We start from the raw sequence: 19,147 nt of genomic DNA on the forward strand, positions 1-19,147 counted from the left end.
AGAGAGAGAGAGAAATACAGGCCAAATCTTCCTAATGACCAGAGATATAAAAATCTTCAGTAAGATATTGGCAAGCAGAATGCAGCAAATCACCAAAAAGAATGTATACCATGACCAAGTAGGATTCATTGCAGGGATGCAGGGATGGTTCAACATATATAAATCAATAAATGTAGTACACCATATTAACAGAGCCAAGGAAAAAACATATGATTATCTCAATAGATGCAGAAAAAGCTTTTCACAAAACCCAGTACCAATTCATGATGAAAGCCTACAGAAAATTGGAGTAGACGGTCTTTATCTCAATCTGATAAAAGTCATCTATGACAAACCAACATCCAGCATCATACTAAGTGGAAAAAAACTGAAAGCTTTTACTCTAAAATCAGGAACAAGGCAAGGATGTTTACTATCGCCACTGTTATTCAAAATTGAAACTTTAGGCAGGGCAATTAGACAAGCGGGAAAAAAAGGAAGAAGTTAAATTATAATTATTCATAGATGACATGTTAGTCTGCAAAGAAGATCCCAAAGCTCCACTAAAAGGCTTCTAGATTTAATAAGCAAATTCAGCAACATAGCTGGATATAAAGTCAACACTAAAAAATCAATAGCCTTCCTAAAGGCTATACATTTATATATTCCTACACATAGCAAATTCACTGAGAAAGAAATTAGAGAAACAGGGCCAGCCAGATAGCTCAGCGGACTAAAGCACCTGCTTTGGCAGAGCATAGCGGCCGGGGTTCGATACCCGGCGTGCCGTGCAGGCCCCGCCTGTGGGGCACACTGAGATGGCGAATGAGACTGGGCGTGGTGGCTGCGCCTATAATCCCAGCACTTGGGAAGCTGAGCACAGGTGGATCATTACAAGTCCAATCTGTAGTGAGAGCCTGTAGACCCTGTAGACCCTCTACTAAATACAAAAAAACTTTCACAATACCATCCCCCCAAAACAACAACAACAACAACAAAAACCAAAAAACATAAAAACCAAAACACTGAAATACTTAGGGATCAATCTAACAAAGGAAGAAAAAGACTTCTACATTGGAAACTAGCATACTTTGAAATGATACAATAAACTGCTGAGCCACCTTTAGATAAGGAATCAGTTTCTGAGAATCTTAGCTTTGATTTACCTCGTCCTATAGGGATGCCTGAGAGAACTGTACATTCATCCAGCACCTCAGATATGAATTTCACTGGTGCTTCCAGCCCAAAAGAAACTACATTGTTTAGCATTTTTGGGCATCATGGCTCATCTGACTCCAGAAATAGAACTCACACAGGTAGATGGTGACCTGCTGGGATGCCACATCTGCACAGGAAAGGGGGTCATCTTCTGAGAAGCGCACTCCAGACTCAGAACTCAAAAATTGTAAAAGACAATGAAGGCCAAGAAGATTATTAATATGAAGAAGTCAACACAGAGATTCTGAATGACTCAGCAGAGTAAGAGTCACAATTGAATCAGCTGAAAAACTCATTCCTAGTTGTTTTGGTGCTGCAGGTAGACTAGCATGTGGCGAAGAGAACTCGGTTTTGGCTTGTCGAGTGACACTTAATTGAAAGGTGCAGTATCTTGTAGAATGAGAAGCAGCTACACCCTGATTATAGGACTGAATATTCTATATTACGTTACTGTACTCATTTTTTTGTAGGTACAGCTCAAAGCCCTAAAGGAATCTGGTTTTTTACTATCTTAACAGAAACAAAATATTCACATAAGGAGATGATTCTAGCCTTAACATGTACTTGTCAACACTATGGATACTGCAAGAAAAAAAAAAAGATATGTTTTACAAATCAGAACAGAGACTTCATTTTTTAGATCATAAGATTTGTAGAACGTTCCTAGGATAGGATATTTAAAATGATTTAATCCCCAACCAAAAGTTTTCCAGGAGCAGAAAATATTCCATTTATGACCTTATACACAAGAAGCCTAAAGTTATACTTAGCCTCAGAAAGCAGTGATGACCAATACAAGATAACCTATCGAGGCATGGTTGCATATGACCATAATTAAAACAGAAAATCTATCAATGTAATAAAATGCATTTGTGGATTAAAGGATGAAAAATTTACATTTAAATCAGCAGATACAGAAAATTGATACATTTTGTTTATTGTTTATATTTATTTTGTTTGCTTGTTCTGAGACAGGGTCTTGATATGTAGTTCAGGCTGAGCTTAAGCTTGCTGTGTAGCCCAGGCTAGCCTCAAATTTGTAGTTGATTCTCCTGCTTCAACCTCTTGAGTGCTGGGATTATAGGTGTGTGTCCTATGCTCAACAAAATTTAGTATCTATTTATGATTAGGAAGAATTAAAAAGCAGACAAAATGGAAACTCCCTTATTTTATAAACATTACAAACCAGAAACCAATAGCAAACACCTGCTACTTAATAGAAAAATATTAATGCATTTCTTAAAAATCAAGAACAAGGAAAAGACATTCAGCACCAGAGTTTGGGAGTTCTAGGTAATACTTTAAGATTAAAAAAAGAAGAAGAAATTAGAGTATATACATTTATGTGTTGAAACCAAACCTTATATTCAAATAAAAAAACTAGTCAAAACTGTTAATCAAGTTCAGAAAGTGGCTAAATACATAATCAGTGTACCAAAATCAATGAATTTGGAAACTGTTGGTGTTCATTGTAGACTTAATTTCCTCTTTGTAATGCCGATGGCTTCCTATCACAGAAGAAAATCTGAACATATTGACACACCTTCTGAGGTCCTTTACTGTCAGAATGAGCTATTTCTTTGGCCTCAAGTCCTGTCCTTGAGTCCTGTGCCACTTACACACATACCCGGTTCGTTTCAACCTCAGTATTCCCACAGGCTATTCCAGCTTCTGAGAATTTCTTCCCTGGCTTTTTGCATGACTGGCTCTTACACAGTGGGACTTTGGGATCACTCCCTCTGAAAAGCTATCCTGTCTGGTGTGTCTCATCACTTATTATCCCACCCCACAAATAGATTTTATTCCTAATGTTCCAGAGTCACAGTATCCTTAAATCTCCATCTTGGACCCTGGAGCCTGCATACAGTGGGTCCCAAGTCCATAACTGTTGACCAGCCCTCTGAAGCTGCACCCTTCAAACTACAGCCACAAGTACCCACTAGCCAACCCCTCACCTCTCCGCAGGAGCCTCGCTAGGCTCCAGCTTGGGCCCCCAGCCACAGCCAGGCGAAGCAGACGGCTCAGTTGGGTATCTAGACTCTGCGTGGAGCCCAGCTCCACAGGGAGACCAGAGGGCAGGGAAGGCATCTTCGCAGGAAACAAAAGCCAGGGCTTCTGGGAGCAATAGAGACAGAGTGGGCTGGTGTGGGTGGGTGGGTGAGGCAAGAAAGGGATTCAGGGAGTGTCTGAAAAGGAAGATGTCTGAATGAGAAAGAGATGGGCAGGGATGGGCTCCATACCTGAAGATTTGGCTCTAAGAGAGTCTGAGAGCTGTAGGTGATCTAAGAAAAGTGAAGCAGGGAGAAAGATCTTAGGGCTGGGGAAGGGCATGGAAGGGCGGCAAAGGAGCTGGGAGGACAAGAAGGTAGTCTGAAGGCTTGGGAGGAGCTAGACGGTTATTGGCTGCAGAAGAGGGGCCTACTGACCTGAGGCGGTCAGGTCTACCAGCAGTGAGAGAGAGGAGTCTGTGGACAAAGGAGGTCTCTATGCTGGGTGAGCTCCACAGGCTGTGGAAGAGACTAGGGAAAGGCGGGGAAAGCTTCTGTACAGGCTGGGTTTTCTGAGAGGGTGAGACGGGAGGATTGCGTGTGAGAGCCAAGCCTGGGCAATTTCGCAACACAGTGAGATTGTCTCAAAAACAAAAACAACAAAAGGACTGGGGATGTAGTCTACTGGGAAGACCCTGGGTTCAATCCCCAGGCAGTGGGGAGTTAGGTAGGGGAGTGGGAGTAGGGACTTTGGAAAGGTGGGGGGAAGGCCTGAGGGCAGAGTCTCACACTGGAGGTGGGGGTGCATCTGGTGAAGCGCCGAGGACACTAAAAGCTCTAAAAAGCTTTAGGCCTAGACTCCTGTCCAGGTGGTTTTGTACCTACCGTTGGGCAGGATGGTGGCCACTAGGTTCCACGTGACCCTGAAGAGCCAATCGTGGTCTGGGCGGGAATCCTAGGCGCTCGCGCACTAGCGGTCTCCTAACTTGCACCGTAACTTCCCTTCCCTAACCGAGGTGTCTAGGGCCCTGAGATGACTAAAAAAAAGAAACATCTCTGGGCCAGAACTTCCAATTGTGTTCTGGACGTTCTTCCTGTGTTCCTTGAACCCCAGAACTTTGGCGAGGGTGGGGGGCAGTGGTCTCTTTCTGACCCTGTGCTGCGTTCTTGGCTGTCTGCCACGCTCTCCATTCACTGCCGTAGGCTGCTCTCTGCCTCTGTCTCTGTCTCTCCGCCGAGCCCCGTATCTAAGAACTCCACAGCACACCTCCCTATGGATGTCCCCTGGGGTCTGTCACACCTACCGGTTCCTGTAGTGGCCTCAGAATCTCTTCCAAACTCTTCTCTCCAGTCCCTTTCACAGACCCTGAAGACCCTTTTTGCAAGTCAGAGCTCTGAGCCTTGTGCTGGAAATATCCTTCCCATAGGACTCATGGATCCCATGACCCAAGCTCTCAGCCCTGCTCCTGCCCTCCAAGACTCCTTGTCTTGTCCTAGCCTGGACTCCCAGCCTGTCTCCACTCTCCAGTCCATCCTCCACATGGCAGCCATAGGGATCTTCTCTTGACTTCTTTCTCCTACCTGAAACATATCCTGACTCACTAGTGGCCTTGGGGTGCAATCCCCACCCTGTCCTCTGGGATGTGAGACAGCCACCTCTGGCCCTGCACATCTCTCCATCCTTGTCTCCCCACTCCCCAATCTGGGCCACTCTTCTGTTTTTGCACATGCCCTTACCTTTGTTCCTCTCTGTCTTCATAATTCTTCTTATGAATTCTTGACATACTCTCTTGATTACTCCAATATTGTGCCATTTCTGGCCTTCCATAATCCCCTGAACTGCCCCAGCATAGTCTTGACCACTCAGGACTGTCACTGCCTAAGGGAGAAATCTGTCTAAACCCCTGAACTATGAGCTCTACAAAGTAGGACCAAGGGTGTCTTTGTCACTGTTGTGTTCCCAGATTTACTTACCTCAGAATCTAGTTCATAAAGAGCCTTGTTCGATGTTTATTAGCTGAGGAAGGGTTTGGCTCTTCCACCAGTCTTTACTTGGGTTTGTGGCCCTGGATCAGCCATTTGTCTCCAGTATCTCAGTGTCTTGCTCTTCAGAACCTGTGCCCTTTTTTTGGGGAGCCACTGAGATGAAGAAAGTTCCTGCATCAGTCATAGACCAGGAACATCCCAGGATGAACTGGCTCAGAGTCAGGAAGAGGCTACCTTAGCCCTCCTTCTATGCTCTTCCTATATGCCATGCCATCTAAAGATCTTGCCTGAACTTCAGGACATCCTCACCCCAAGGTCAGGATAGATGAAGTCAAGATAAGTCCTTCCCCAAGGAACCAGATTCTATTCAATTCAACAGCAGAAACTTTATTGACCATATGACCCAAGGGGTGCTAATAGGAGACTCTTGGGCTTCGCCCCAGCAGCCTTTGCCACAGTTCTTGGCTGAGCAGCATCTGTTCCCTGCGGGCACCTTGCATCACACTGCGGTTCTCCTGAGCCCTCCGGATCAGGTAGGGGATCACCTCCTCCAGTGAGCCGTAGGGGATGGACTTGTATACTGCATAGCCAGCTTGCCCTGGGAAGGAGAATGGTGGCAGGATACCTATTTACTTTTGGAGAGAGGCACCCCCAAACCTGTTTACAAAGGGGGTTTCCATTTCTGAGAACATGTCCAAAGTGAGTTGTGTAAAACAAGACTTTCGTTGAAAAAAAAATTGAGGAAAAAGAATTTTTTAATGCATATTAAGTTTTTAAACAGTACTATGAGTTGAACTCTGGGCCTTGTTTTGTTTTTTACTTTGAGGCAGGATCTCACTAAGTCACTAAATTCCCCAGGCTGTCACAAAACTCCCAAGGTAGGTTCAGTCTCCTAGAGGGAATGTGGCCCATGGCTGAAGAAAGACAAAGAGAGATCTGCAGTTTCAAGGGCCTCTGGGATCATCAGTTGCTCTCAGTGGAATAAAGGGCTAAGAGTTAGAGTGACCACGGTTTTTGTTGCTTGTGTGTGTCACCAGCAAGAAAGTAGGTATATGTTGTGATTGAGTGTTCAGGAGTAATGTGCAGGCATGGCTTGTAAAGGAGAGACAAAGCACTCTGGTGCATAGAGGCTCCCCAATTAAATAGCGGCTTAACAAATAACTTGATGTTTGGAAGGCCAGTACCATTACTTCTGAGAAGGTATATTTCATTTTGAGTCTCATATCCTTGGCAGACATGTTATCTCATGCCTTAGCCCTGGGATTTCACAGGGTCTTGCTCAAGCCTCCAGTTCAGCCATCAGTAATGACAGGTAATGGTGTCACTTTGTTGCAGTTGGCGTCTCAACTGGACTCAGTCACATTCTTTTTAGCTAATTGAGGTGACTTTTAACTCTATACAGTCAGCTCTGCATATATAAGTGGGCAGGGCAAAGATGAGGGCTAAATAGAACAGGGACAAGGGGTTTAATTTCTCAGGTAAATGTGACTTGGTGGTATCCCACAAGGCTGAGTTCTAACCTATGACCCTCCTGCCTCAGTCTCCCAGAATACTGGGATTACAAGCATATGCCTCCACATCCAGCAAGAAAAAAATTTTCAGGTTGTTAAAATGCTGCCGAAGCCTCAAGGAACTTTTTAATCCAAGAATTAAGAGAAAGTGAGAGGATCTGGGTAAGTGGTGCATGCCTGTAATTCCAGCAGTTGGGAGGCTGAGGCAGGAGCATTTCTGTGAGTTCAAGACCAGTCAGGAATACAAAGTGAGTTCACAGTGAACCTGAACTGCAGAGTGAGACCGAGGAGGAAGAGGAGGAGGAGGAAGAGGAGGAAGAGGAAGAGGAGGAGGAAGAGGAAGAGGAAGAGGAGGAAGAGGAGGAGGAGGAGGAGGAGGAGGAGGAGGAGGAGGAAGAGGAGGAGAGAAAGAAGAAAGGGGAGGCTGAGACAGGTAGATGATAAGTTTGAACCCAGCCTGGGAAACTTAGTGACTTACAGAGACCTTGTCTCAAAAATAAAATATATCCAGGTAGAGCAGGGAAGAAAACACAACAACCCACCTCTGAGGGGTTGTAGGCATGGGTTAGCGCCCTTGCATATTTGCAGCCCCAATTTGTATCACAGGGATATCACAAAACCATGAATTTAGGATGGAGTGGATTTGTAGCCCTTAACACTGGCAGGAAGAACTAGAAATCTTCTTATCTCAGGCTCTGGGAAGCAGTGCGCCCAGGATCACAAAGCACGCAAGAAACACAACATCATAATCAAGAACCAGCAGACACAGTGATGCCTGCAAGAGCCAGAGATCTAAGGGTAACACATCTATCACGAAGGTGCTGGAGGATAGGAACCTGGCTAGGCATTGGTTGGGAATAGCAGAGGGGATCTGCTTGGGGGAGAGTGTGGGCTGGGGTGAGGGTTGGGAGTTAGCGGGGAGAGCAATGCACCATTCACATACCCAGTGACAGGGAGACGTGGTCACACATGCCCAGAAGTTGTCCGAAACAGACAGGCCCATCCACAGGAATGCCCAGGTCCCACATGCTGTGGAAAAGGGCCACATCATCAGTCATCAGTCCAGGCAGTGACTCAGTCTAGAGCAGCAAATCAGCCGTCACACACCTGTATGGCTGTTGCAGTAATTAATTTTTTTTTTTGTATCAGGAATCAAACTCAGGACCTTGCACTTGCTAGGCAGGTGCTGTGCCGCTGAGCTATATCCCCGGCCCCTAGTAATTCAAATAATGAAGCACAGTTGACACTCAGCATCAACCAACCATGGATCAAAAATACTTGAAAAGGGCTGGCCAGATAGTTCAGCAGACTAAAGTGCCTGTTTAGGCAGAGCACAGCGGCTGGGGTTCAATCCTCAGCCTGCTGTGCAGGCCCCAACTCTGGGGTGGGCTGAGATGGTGATGGAGACTGGGCATGGTAGCATGCGCCTGTAATCCCAGCACTTGGGAGGCTAAAAAAAGGAGAATCACTATGAGTCCTATCTACATAGTAAGACCCTGTAGACTCTGTACTAAAATACAAAAAAAAAAAAAAACTTGAAAAAATTACATCTGCACCAAACATGTACATGATTTTTTTTTCAATGTTATTTCCTAAACAATACAGTATAACAACTACTTATGTAGCATTTATGTGTATAGGTTATATGTAAATACTATATGCTATTTTTTATGTAGAATCAGAGCATCTGAGGATTTTGATATTGAGATTTTTATCTCCATGGGTGCAGGGGTGTCCTGAACCCAGTTCTCCAAGGGTAATGAGAGATGACTGTCATTCCAAACTCTGTGGTTGTTATGGCTCCTATCTAGATGTCCCCCCAAAGCCTCACGCAGAGGTGGGGCTTTTCAGAGGTGGCTAGGTCTGGAGTGTATGATGCTAGGATCAAAGATGTGATTGATTCACATGCAATGCTAGGTTCAAGGGTGTGTCTTGGAGACAGCTGATTATGGACTGAAATCTCTACACGTTGTGAGACAAGCAAATCTTTCCCCCTCTAACTTTGAGTGTCAGGTATTTTGTCTCAGCAATGAGAAAAGTAACTAAGAAAGTGGTAGAGGAGCACACTTGAGCGTCCCTGAAGACCCTGAGTTCCAGCCAATTTTTGAAACCTTAGACCTCCCTATTCCCTGTCCCAATGCCTTGTTCAGCTGAGACCCACAGGGCCTACAGGGCCTATAAGCATGCCAGGGGTAAAATGTTTTAAATATCCTCCTCCTCAGACACCTTACAGGATCTCTTCTTGTTCCATTTTCATCACTCTCTGCCCATCTCTGGTACACGAGCAAGGGAAAGGAAGGAAGGGGCCTTCTTGTGGGTGCCTGGCTCCCAATCCTCCACCTCATACCGTCTGGTGGCCTGGTGAACAGATTCCTCATTGTGGGAAGCCACCATGAGATGGCACATGGGGCCATGGAGGGACACTTGGTTCATCATCAGCTCCAGACATTGGCTGTAACTGAAGGGAGAAGCCACAGTGAGCTCAGGATTCCTGTCCTTAGCGAGATGGGGTGTTCTCAAGAGTGAGGTCCCTGGAGCCACACAGTCCCTTCACTCCATGTGTACAAGCTCTGAGGGACAAACTTCTCTGAGCCACTGTCCTCTTTGGTGACTGTATGAGTCCACCTAACAATATTATTCTGAGGGCAGAGTGAGATGATGGTGTATATATATATATAGTCTTTGATAAAATGTCAGCATCACAGCAAAGGGTCACACTGCGTGCACAAGGTGACATTTACCCAAGGCCAGCCCTGCAGCATTTTCTACAGAGCATGATCAACGACAACCCAGAGGTCCAAAAGTGTTGAAACAGCTACGTGAACTGGCACACAGAGGACCATGGGGTGTGGGAAGGGGATAAAAGAAGGGCAAGGAGTTTGAGAGGAGGCTATTGTTCAGGAGGGACCTGGGAGAAGGAATGAAGTGTGGAAACTCCTGAAATGCTCAGCACAGCCTCGTGGTGGGCAGAGAGCTCTGAGGAAAGGTTGCGTGGCATTATTATTTCTCCTGAAGTCAGTTTGGCTCTCTCCTACCTCCGATTGGTGGCTTCGTAGTCAGGCTGAGTGGGATCTTCGGTCCCTTGGAGCCGAGCCACCATTCTCTCCTTCTCCATATATGCACCTCGTACCAGCTTCACCCCAAAGGCCAGACCTGCCCTACGTGCAGCCTCAGCCTCACGCCTCAGCCGCTCATGCGTGTCCTGCAGAGATAAGGCAGTTGGATCGGCAGAGGCCAGGTGCCCACTGCACTCTTCAGAAACCTCACCCACCTGCAGATAGGCCTGGTAAGTGTTCCACACCAGGGGCCCGCCTTCCTTGGGTCTGTTCCAGCGCGCGGCCAGGGCAGCCACCAGCAGAGAGAGCGCAGGGTTGATGAACGTGTACTCTGCGTCCACCAGGAGCTGCACATGCTGGGCATGGGCTTTCTGAGGGCAAGAGCGGGTGTCAGGGCCGAGGGTGGCCAGCCTGGGCAGGAGCTGAACCACAGCAGCAGGGTTACCTGTGCCATCCGGTGCAAGCGGCTCAGGGAGGCCTGCAGATGCCGGTTCTGCTCAGCGTTGAGGAAGGAGATCTGGAGGCTCTGGGGTTAGCAGGAGAGGCAAGAGGGATTCAGGACTACTGGACCTTCCTGGATGTAAATTTCTCCACCACCAGGACAGGGAGAAAAGTTTAGAAATTGTTAGAAGTTAGAGAATACATAATGTCAAGTAGATGCATCATGTACAGGTACAAATTCCCTATGATGAATGTGATTGTTATATATCTAAAATGTACCAATACATGTAATTAATTAAAAAATAGATATGTATGGGGGCTACTGGAGTCTGAGCTCAGGACTTTTGTGCTGACTTATATCCCTACTCCTTTAATTTTTTTTTTTGAAACAAGGTCTTACGAAGTTGCTAAGTTGCCTACGCTGGGTTGGAGCTTGTAATACTTCTGCCTCAGCCTCTCAGATCAGACAGATACTATTTACTGAGGTATGATACAGGGGTTAGGAGACCAGGCTAGGTTTGAATCCTGTCTCGACCGCTTTCTGTGTGACATTGGGCAAGCCAGGGAAATCCTCTAGGTCTGTCTCCTGCCCTGTGAAATGAAGATGATCAAGATGGAGCTCCTGGAGTTGTGCGCACAAGCCAGTAACACAGTCGTTTCATCATTATCAGTTGCGCGCTGGTCCTAAGCGTGTGTGCTATACTTTTATACAACGGGGAATGCAGTGTGGTTGTTTACGCATACACACACCACCACCATACAAGTTGTACATTGTACTACAACTTCACCACAGCTCCAGTAGCTCTAGGTGACAAGAAGTTTTCAGCTCTGTAGCTCATAGGTCCTCCACTGAATTTGTGGTCTGTCACTGTCTACAACTCCATCATAGAGCTCATGATTGTATTAGTTTATTAGTCTGGGGGGACCAGGAATTGAACCCAGGACTTTGTGCTTGCCAGACAGGTGCTTGTGCCACTGAGCTATATCCCTAACCTTCATGACTGTATTTAAACTGGCCACATCCAGGCCTGGGGACTCTACTCCCAGGGGTCCTTACCTGGCCAGAGTCCATGGCTTCTGCCAGCTTCTCAGGACTCAGCTCAGAGGAAGACCCTGCCTTTCTCATCCATGAGGTCAGCTCTTTCTGAAATGAGGTAGTGGGTGGGGCGGTAAGCGAAAGCTGATGGGCAGCTACATCCCCAGTCCCCAGCCTGCCCTGTCCCTTACACAGAGTCGAATGCTGGTCAGTGCAGTCATCCTCAGCTGCATGATGCTGTTCCCGGTTGGTCCAGGGGTCTCCACGAGGCCTCGTGACATTTCCACACACCGCAGCATAGCTCTGAGATTGTCCTCATACCAGGACTCTCTGCCAGCCCGCAGGGATTAGAGTCTGGGCCCAGGAAGCCCCTTCCTCCACCCTCCTTGGTCCCTGCCTCCTACTCACCCAGTCTTGGCAGCTGAGTCAGGCTCCTCCTCAATGGGCACTGCCAGCAGGGGCCGCAGGCCAAGGCCTTGGAGCTTCTGGACACAGTCCCTCACCTCCTCTGTGGTCTCCCCAGCCACAAACTGCCCATACATGGATGCTCGGAGGAGTGCTCTAGAGACCCGAGAGCCCAGGAGTCTCTGAGACCAGGACTGGAGCTGGGTGACAGGGAGTAAGGACTCAGTGCCAGCCTGGGTGGCCACCAGGCCAATCCTCAGGGCCACTGCTCACCGCCAGCCCATGGGTGACCACAGGGGGCCAGGCACACAGCCGCAGCACTAGGAAAGCCCGTGCCAATTCTGCTGTGGTCTTGTGGTGGAAGGCTGAGCCATCGAAGCTCAGGGGCTGCCAGTCCCTTGAGGGAGCTCCAGCTCGGGAACAGAGTGCACGGCAGATCCTCAGCATCCTGAGGTGCTTGCTTCCTCCAGCCTTGGAGCTGAAGAGGCACTGGTGCTCCTTTCCCAGCCAGGAGGCAGTAATTAATTAACTGGGTAGCTCTTTAGGATCATAGGCTCTTTGGGGGGCTGTTAATCATTAACAATGGGGACAGAGTTCAGAGTAACAGTACAGGAAAGGCCACCCCCAGAAGCAGCCCCCAACAGCCTCCAGCATAGCAGCACACACTTACTGTGCCTACTAACGTGTCAGGTGTGGAGTGAGTACGTCGACCAAGGAGCAAGGAACTCTGGAACCGAAGCAGCCTGGCCTGGTGATCTTGGGTAGGCAACCTGACCTGTCTTGTCTCAATTGCATAATATTTCACTGAAAAACAGTGCAGTGTTATTAAATAATTTTAAAAAATATACATAACCATAAGTGCTTGCCTGGCAAGCACAAGATCCTGAGTTCAATCCCCGGCACCTCAAAAACGTACATGTAACTTATAACCCAGCTGTTATACCCTAAGTATATGTCCTAGAGAACTTGAACTTGGACATCAGAAAAAATATATATCTAGAAAGAATTTTCATAATAGTCCTAAATAGCAACCACCCAAATTCCCATCAAAAAAGAAGGGATAGATACATTTTGGTTTATTCGCACAATAGAATATTATATGATAATGAAAAAGAACAGACTACTGATACATAGAGTCACGTGGCCAGATCTCATATACACAGTATTAAGAGAAGGTAGATGCTAAACAGGCTGTGCTGTTTCTAATCAATTAATACGAAAGCAAGGAAAATAAGAGTGTAATAAAGTTTAAAGATACAAACTAAAAGGAGGGAGAAAAAGAAATGAATAGTGCAAATGTCAGAGAGGTGCTTTCCTCTGAAGGAGGGGCAGAGTTTTAATGGGGTAGAGGCATCTGAGGGCTCCTATATTCTATTTTCTTTGTGAAATATTTTGTTCTATTTTCTTAACATGCCTGATGATTCAGTTATTCACATGTCGAGTTTGTTATAGAGGTTTTTTTTTTTTCTTTCTAACAAACTTTTGTGGGTTGTCCCGTTTGTTTTGTGTGATTTGGAGACCACACCTAGGGTGCCACACCGGCCGGGCAAGTCAGTACTCTGCCACTGATTTACATCCCCAGCCCCATTATAAGTACTTTTTAAAGCCGTAATCTTTATTGCACGCATCTCTGAATATATAGTATGTTTCACAATAAACCTAAACATGTAATTTACCACAGTGTTGTTACCGGACTCTAGTTAATGAACACGCACGCACCCCAGGGTGCGAGTGTTTGGCAGCGTGGGCCATGCGCATAGGGCTGTCTGCACCATCGCCCCGAGGCCTGTCTCCCTCATGTGACACCCACCACCCTTGCACTTGGGGATCCACCCCCATGGCCACTGTACGTTCAGGGATTTACTAGGTGGACTCACAGAACTCAGAAAAGCTGGCATATCCATAATCATGGTTTATTGTAGCGAAAGGACACAGCTTGAAACTGCCACAGGAAAAGGTGCAGAGGGCTCAGGAGACACCAGAGCAAACTTCTCGTGGTCCTCTCCCAGGGCAGTCAAGAGGCTCAATCAGGAGGATCCCAAGTTTGAGGCCAGCCTGGACAACACAACAAGACCTTTTTTATTTATTTTTATTTTTTAAATACTTTTATTGAGAAACAAATAGCAATGAGACAGTTTCAAAACCGATGATAAATACATCGCATATTGTTGTCTTAGTGGTTATTCATTGTACAAGATGCAGACATGATATCCTGTCCACAAAAACTATTAGAACAAATCTTTCTATTCATTGAATTAAGAGAATGTTGTTGTATATCTATCCTATTTTGAATATACAGATCCAAATTGTCATTCGTTTGTATCCTCAAGACCTTATTTAAAAAGAAAACAAACAAACAAAAGTGAGAATGTTCCTCTTAATATTCACAACACCAAGACAATATCAATAATTCCTTAGTACCTAACTACTGTAGCCATGTTCAAATATCCCCACTTCTCTCTGAAGTGGCTTTGGTATGTGTGTGTGTGCTGGGGACAGAGCCCAGGCCTCCCACACGGTAAGCACACACTGTACCACTGAGCTCCACCCCCAGCCCAAAACGCCACCTATCGCTGGGTTTTAAAAATCAGAGTCAAGTGCCGGGGATATGGCTCAGTGGCTTAAGGGCCTACCTGGTAAGCTCAAGGTCCTGAGTTTGATCCCTGATACAAACAAAACAAAAAACAACTAATGAAATTTAAAAAGGGCTGGAGAGTTAGTTTGGTGGCATAAGCACCTGCCTGGCAAGTGCAAGGTTCTGAGTTCAGTCCCAGGTACAACGTACAGTGCTGGTCCTGGAACCAGGCATAGGGACACTCACCTGTAATCCCAGTACTAGGGAGGCTGAGATAGGAGGATCACTATGAATTCGAACTGCATAGTGAGACTCTGTATCAGGAAAAAAAAAAAAAAAAAAAAACAAAGTCAATTCAAGATCTTGCTTGGCTTTTGGTTGTTAAATTTCTTTAATCTTTTAAAAAAATATCCTCCTCACTTATTTAAAAATTATGTTTACATTTTTGTTTTCTCGAATAAATTTTTTTTTCAGCCCTTGCGCTTGCCAGGAAAGTGCTTATTCCACCGAGCCATCTCCCCGGCCCCTTGAATAAAATTTGGCACTGTCTCAAAACAAGAAAAAGTGTGTGTGCTTTTAAAAGCCATTCTTATATGTCTGTCATACATAATAATTACATTCATCTTGGGGGCTGGTACATATACAAATTGCATCTTAATCATTTTTAGCTGCTGCCCCTTCCCAGGTCCTTTCCCCACTTTATAGAGCCATGGGGAATGTCCCAGCTACTAGATTTGCCTGATAAAGCCCTTGTGATGTCATGAAATGTGCTGCTTTATTCTCTGTAATGCCTGTAGACCAGACTGTTGGTCTCAAGCTGTAATTTGTTCGGCCGACCTCTACTAATATCCTCTGGGTCACCTTCAGAGTCCTCGGGCCTGGTGTCCTAAATTACCACGTTATTGGACTTTCCGGGCTCCTGGACAGCTCTGCTGAGGTCAACTCTAACAGAAGAGTTGGAGTCGTAGGGGGTGGGGATAGGGTCAAAGTCCTCCCAGAAGTTGTCCCTGTGGGCTGGGGGAAATTAAGAAGGTACAGAAAGAAGAAAGAAGTCAGAAGCGAAAGTCCTTCAAGATTTTCTGAGGGACCTTAAATATTTATTATAAAGTGTTGCTTTTACTTTGAGGACACTAGGAAGCCAGGGAGATTCGAGGCTGGGAGGGACAGGCAGCCCAGGGAGAAAGTTGGGGCTGAGCCTGGACTGTTAAGTAGCAGGGGCTGAACAAGGGAACCACAGGAGGCCACGTGAGTGGGACCATGCTCCAACATTCCTCGTGGAAACTTCAAGACCCAAGAGTGACAGGCATGGAGATGTTGGTCCAGTATGGAAGCTGAGGGACGCTGCCCCTTCACCCTGAACCAAAAGCATTCCCGTGAGAACCCCAAGTTCTAGGGAATCAAGCATAGAGACTCCGGCCATGTAAGAGGGTCAGAGAGTGCTCGCTTCTGACCACTTCCTGCTCTCCTGGTGCTGTTGCTTGAATTTGTTCCTAGAGAGCCACAGTCCCCAGATACAGGCAGCATACAGTAGGTCCTGAATAGCTATTTGTCTAATGAATGAAAGAAGCAAAGAGTGATGTCTCAGCCCTCTGACACCTTCAGACCAACGATGACCCACGTCCTGTCTGGGCCTTAGTGCTTGACTCCCTTAGCAGAGCATCCTCTCAGGGGAATTCCATCACCTGACTCCATTTGCTTGAGAACAAGAAATTTCTTCAAACGCTGTACAGGGCCTAGAGCTGGTGTCTTCCCTTGACTGCACCATGAGCTCACTTGGGGAGTGATTGCTTCAGATCTATCTTGTTATTTTGTAAAAATGATCATGCTGTAAAAATATCCTTTTTCTTTTGGTGTATGGTTCTGTGAATTATAATGTGTATGGATTCCCTCAATCTCTTATTACAATCAGGATAAGAGTAGTTTTCATGGACCAAGAAGTATCCTCACCCCACCCAAAAACACTGATGACTACTGATTTTTGTCACTCATTTTGTCCTTCTGAGAATGCCAAATACATGGACTCATACTGCCTGCTGTCTTTTAAGTTGGCTTCTTTCATTCAATATAGTGTCTGAGATGCACCTGATTTGTTGCACGTATCAATAGTTCCCTTCATTTGCCTCTCTTGTTGGATGGCTGTAGTTCTTTTTTGGCCACTTCCCAGGGAAGGTGCTTAATCAGTCACGAGCAATTTAAGTGCTCACCTGGGCAAGGAGTGTGTGTGTGTGTGTGTGTGCGCACGCATGCACATACACACAAGCTGTCTTCTGCACTTCTCAAACTCAAACCCTACATCCTTCTTAATTTCCCATTGGTCCTGTTCATGCCAAGCCACCTCCTGCTTGCTATTCCTGTGCCCTCAAACTCTTCCCCTCCGTACTTGCCTAGTAACTCCTACCTGTCCTTGAGACTCAGGATTTAAGATGCTGGAAGAGGCCTACCTGGCCAGCCCCTCCCAGATGAGGGCAAGTTCAACTATTTCATACTCTTAATACTAGCTTTGTAGCTCTTGTCATATTCATTTATCTTTCAGTAATCACTCAGTCTATTCTCCCTCATTAGATGGTGGCCTCATGGAGACAGGGGTACATTTATCTTTGTCATTAATTTAGCTCTGCTACTTAGCACAGGAGTTAATGTTTTCCCCCAGTGCTGGGAATTGAACTCAAAGCCCTATACTGAGCTCCAGCTCCAGCTCTTTTAAATTTTACTTCTTGAGATAATATTTGTGTTGCTACATTGCACAGAGTTCTAACTTGAAATCTTTCTGCCTCAGCCTCTCAAAGGAATGGAATTACAGGCATACAAAACCAAGCCTAGACTTGCTTCTTTCTTTCTTTCTTTCTTTCTTTCTTTCTTTCTTTCTTTCTTTCTTTCTTTCCCTCCCTCCCTCCCTTCCTTCCTTCCTTCCTTCCTTCCTTCCTTCCTTCCTTCCTTCCTTCCTTATCATTTTTTGAGACAGGGTCTTGCTATGTACTATAGTTCAGGCTGGCCTTGAACGCACTATGTAGCCCAGGTTGGCCTTAAACTCACGGGTGACCCTCCTGCCTCAGCCTCCCAAGTGCTGGGATTATGGGTGTGTACCACCATGTCCAGCTGACTCAATCCTTATTGAATGAATGCAATGATTTAATAGATACACCTGGCATTTTCTGGTACAAGTTCAGTGACTTTTTCAGTCATAGCTGATCTCACAAGATGCCAAGAATGACCTCTTCAACCATTCATGAGTTGATGGTCTGGGGATATAGTTCAGCAGCACAAGTGCCTGCCTGTCAAGCACAAGGTCCTGAGTTCAATTTCCAGTCCAAAACAAAACAAAAAAACTCATGAGTTGGTAGAGGACAGAGCGGGAAATAGTGTCGCCTTGAGAGTGGCTGCTAATAGCAGCATTGCTTCTGAGATGCTAACTCTTGAGCTATTCAGGAGGTAGGAGTCTTAGATGTGACTAAGGTTAAGAGCCTACGAGGGTGATTTTTGCCACTCATTTCATCCTACTTAGTCAAACCCTGTCTCAAAATAAAAATAAAAAATAGAAAAGAGCTGGGGATGTAGCTCAGTGTGAAGGCCTTGGATTCAACCACCAGTACCTCCCTCAAATCTCTGTAACAAAATTCCCTGAAGTGGAAATTAGAATTGCAAAGGAGGGTGTGAAATGAGCCTAGCTTGGTTCTTTGCAGGAAAGCTTCCCTGACTTAAATTAAATTTACAGGGCTTCTCTTTTTTTGGTACTGGGGTTCAAACTCAGGACCTTGTACTTGCCAAGCAGGCGCTTATGCCACTGAGCTATATCTTGGGCCTAGATGGTAAGACTTCTGCTGAGCAAGAGAAAACAATACGCTCATGCTCAAAAACTCCCAAATGCACAAGACAGTCCACCACCAGGAGTGAAAGGCAGCAGCAGTAGCAGCTCTTTTAATATAAACTACCCCTGAGCTTGGTGGCTTAACAACAGCAATAAGTTTCTGTTGTTGTTGTTCCCAGAATGGCCATTTGGGTGGGACTCATCAAGGACTTCTTTCTGCTCCATGTGCTGTGAACAGGAGTGTCCGATGATTTGGGGTTGGCGGCTCACCTGGCGCTCAGTCAAGGCAGAGGGCCTCAGGTCCTTTCCGCAGAATGTTTGGGCCTCTTTCCAAACATGGTGAAGTAGCTCTTAGCAGAAACATCAAGCAATCGTGAAGAAGTGGCCTTGCCTTTTATGACCTTATCTTTGAGTCACACAGTGTCACTTCCACCGCTGTCATAAACCTGACAAATTCAAAGGAAGGACCATAAGCCTTATCTCTGAATAGATACTGTCAAGTCACATTGTAAGAAAAGCAAATCTTGCTGGGCTTAGTGGCTCACACCTATAATCCCAGTACTCTAGGAGTTCAAAGCTGGTCTATACTACATAGTGAGTTGAAGGCCAATCTGGATTACATAGGGAGAAGCTATCTTTAAAATAAATAAGTAAAGGCAAATCTTGTGGCCCATCTTTGGGCAATATACCTTGCTTCTGCCACAGACAAAACATTCAGACTTGAAAAACTTTAGTTATTGGAATTGTTTAAATCAGACTATTCAGTTGAAAATGTTTAAACAAATACAACACACAACCACTAATACAAGCAAGCAACAAGAACATATCAGGAATGGAAATGTGACTTGGAGACATAAAATATAGGTGAAAATTCTTGAGATGAAATACACAACAAGTGTAAATCTGAAAATGAAAATAAAAGCTCAGTGGATTAGACAGTTGAAGAGAGAACAACCGAACTTACATCAGAGCTCCATTCTTCAAATTATACAGCACTGAAAGCCAAAGACATGGATATCTGAAACAAAAGTTAAAAGGATGGGCCTCTAATCCTGTAATCCCAGCACTCTAGGAGGCTGACACAAGAGGACTGCAAGTTCAAGCTCGGCCTGGAAAATTTAGCTACTAGGTGAAACCTGTCTCAAAA

At 45.7% G+C, this 19,147-nt stretch overlaps 1 protein-coding gene and 1 long non-coding RNA gene across 4 annotated transcripts; both read right to left on the reverse strand.

Annotated features, from left to right (window-relative positions):
• Positions 1-3,266: 3,266 nt before the first annotated feature.
• LOC111818214 lies at positions 3,267-4,114 on the reverse strand. The gene is made up of 3 exons (XR_002822252.1): positions 4,071-4,114; positions 3,438-3,479; positions 3,267-3,312 (listed from the first exon to the last, which is right to left on the reverse strand). It is a non-coding gene; the product is annotated as an uncharacterized LOC111818214 (long non-coding RNA).
• Positions 4,115-5,542: 1,428 nt separating this feature from the next.
• Prodh2 (proline dehydrogenase 2) lies at positions 5,543-12,102 on the reverse strand. 3 transcript variants are annotated; one of them, XM_023721658.1, is made up of 10 exons: positions 11,894-12,102; positions 11,624-11,820; positions 11,407-11,545; positions 11,237-11,323; positions 10,184-10,264; positions 9,954-10,109; positions 9,718-9,884; positions 9,030-9,140; positions 7,626-7,711; positions 5,543-5,769 (listed from the first exon to the last, which is right to left on the reverse strand). In XM_023721658.1, the coding sequence occupies exons 1-10, from the start codon at positions 12,065-12,067 to the stop codon at positions 5,585-5,587; spliced, it is 1,383 nt and encodes a 460-aa protein (XP_023577426.1). In that variant the 5' UTR covers positions 12,068-12,102; the 3' UTR covers positions 5,543-5,584. The 3 variants fall into 3 exon arrangements, with proteins under 3 accessions (XP_023577426.1, XP_023577427.1, XP_023577428.1); XM_023721659.1 differs by lacking the exon at positions 5,543-5,769 and having other exon boundaries at positions 7,670-7,761; XM_023721660.1 differs by lacking the exon at positions 5,543-5,769 and having other exon boundaries at positions 7,707-7,797.
• Between the last annotated feature and the right edge of the window lie 7,045 nt (positions 12,103-19,147).

The sequence above is a fragment of the Octodon degus genome, unplaced genomic scaffold (genome assembly GCF_000260255.1).
Source record: "Octodon degus isolate 3935 unplaced genomic scaffold, OctDeg1.0 scaffold00083, whole genome shotgun sequence".
Taxonomy (NCBI): domain Eukaryota; kingdom Metazoa; phylum Chordata; class Mammalia; order Rodentia; family Octodontidae; genus Octodon; species Octodon degus.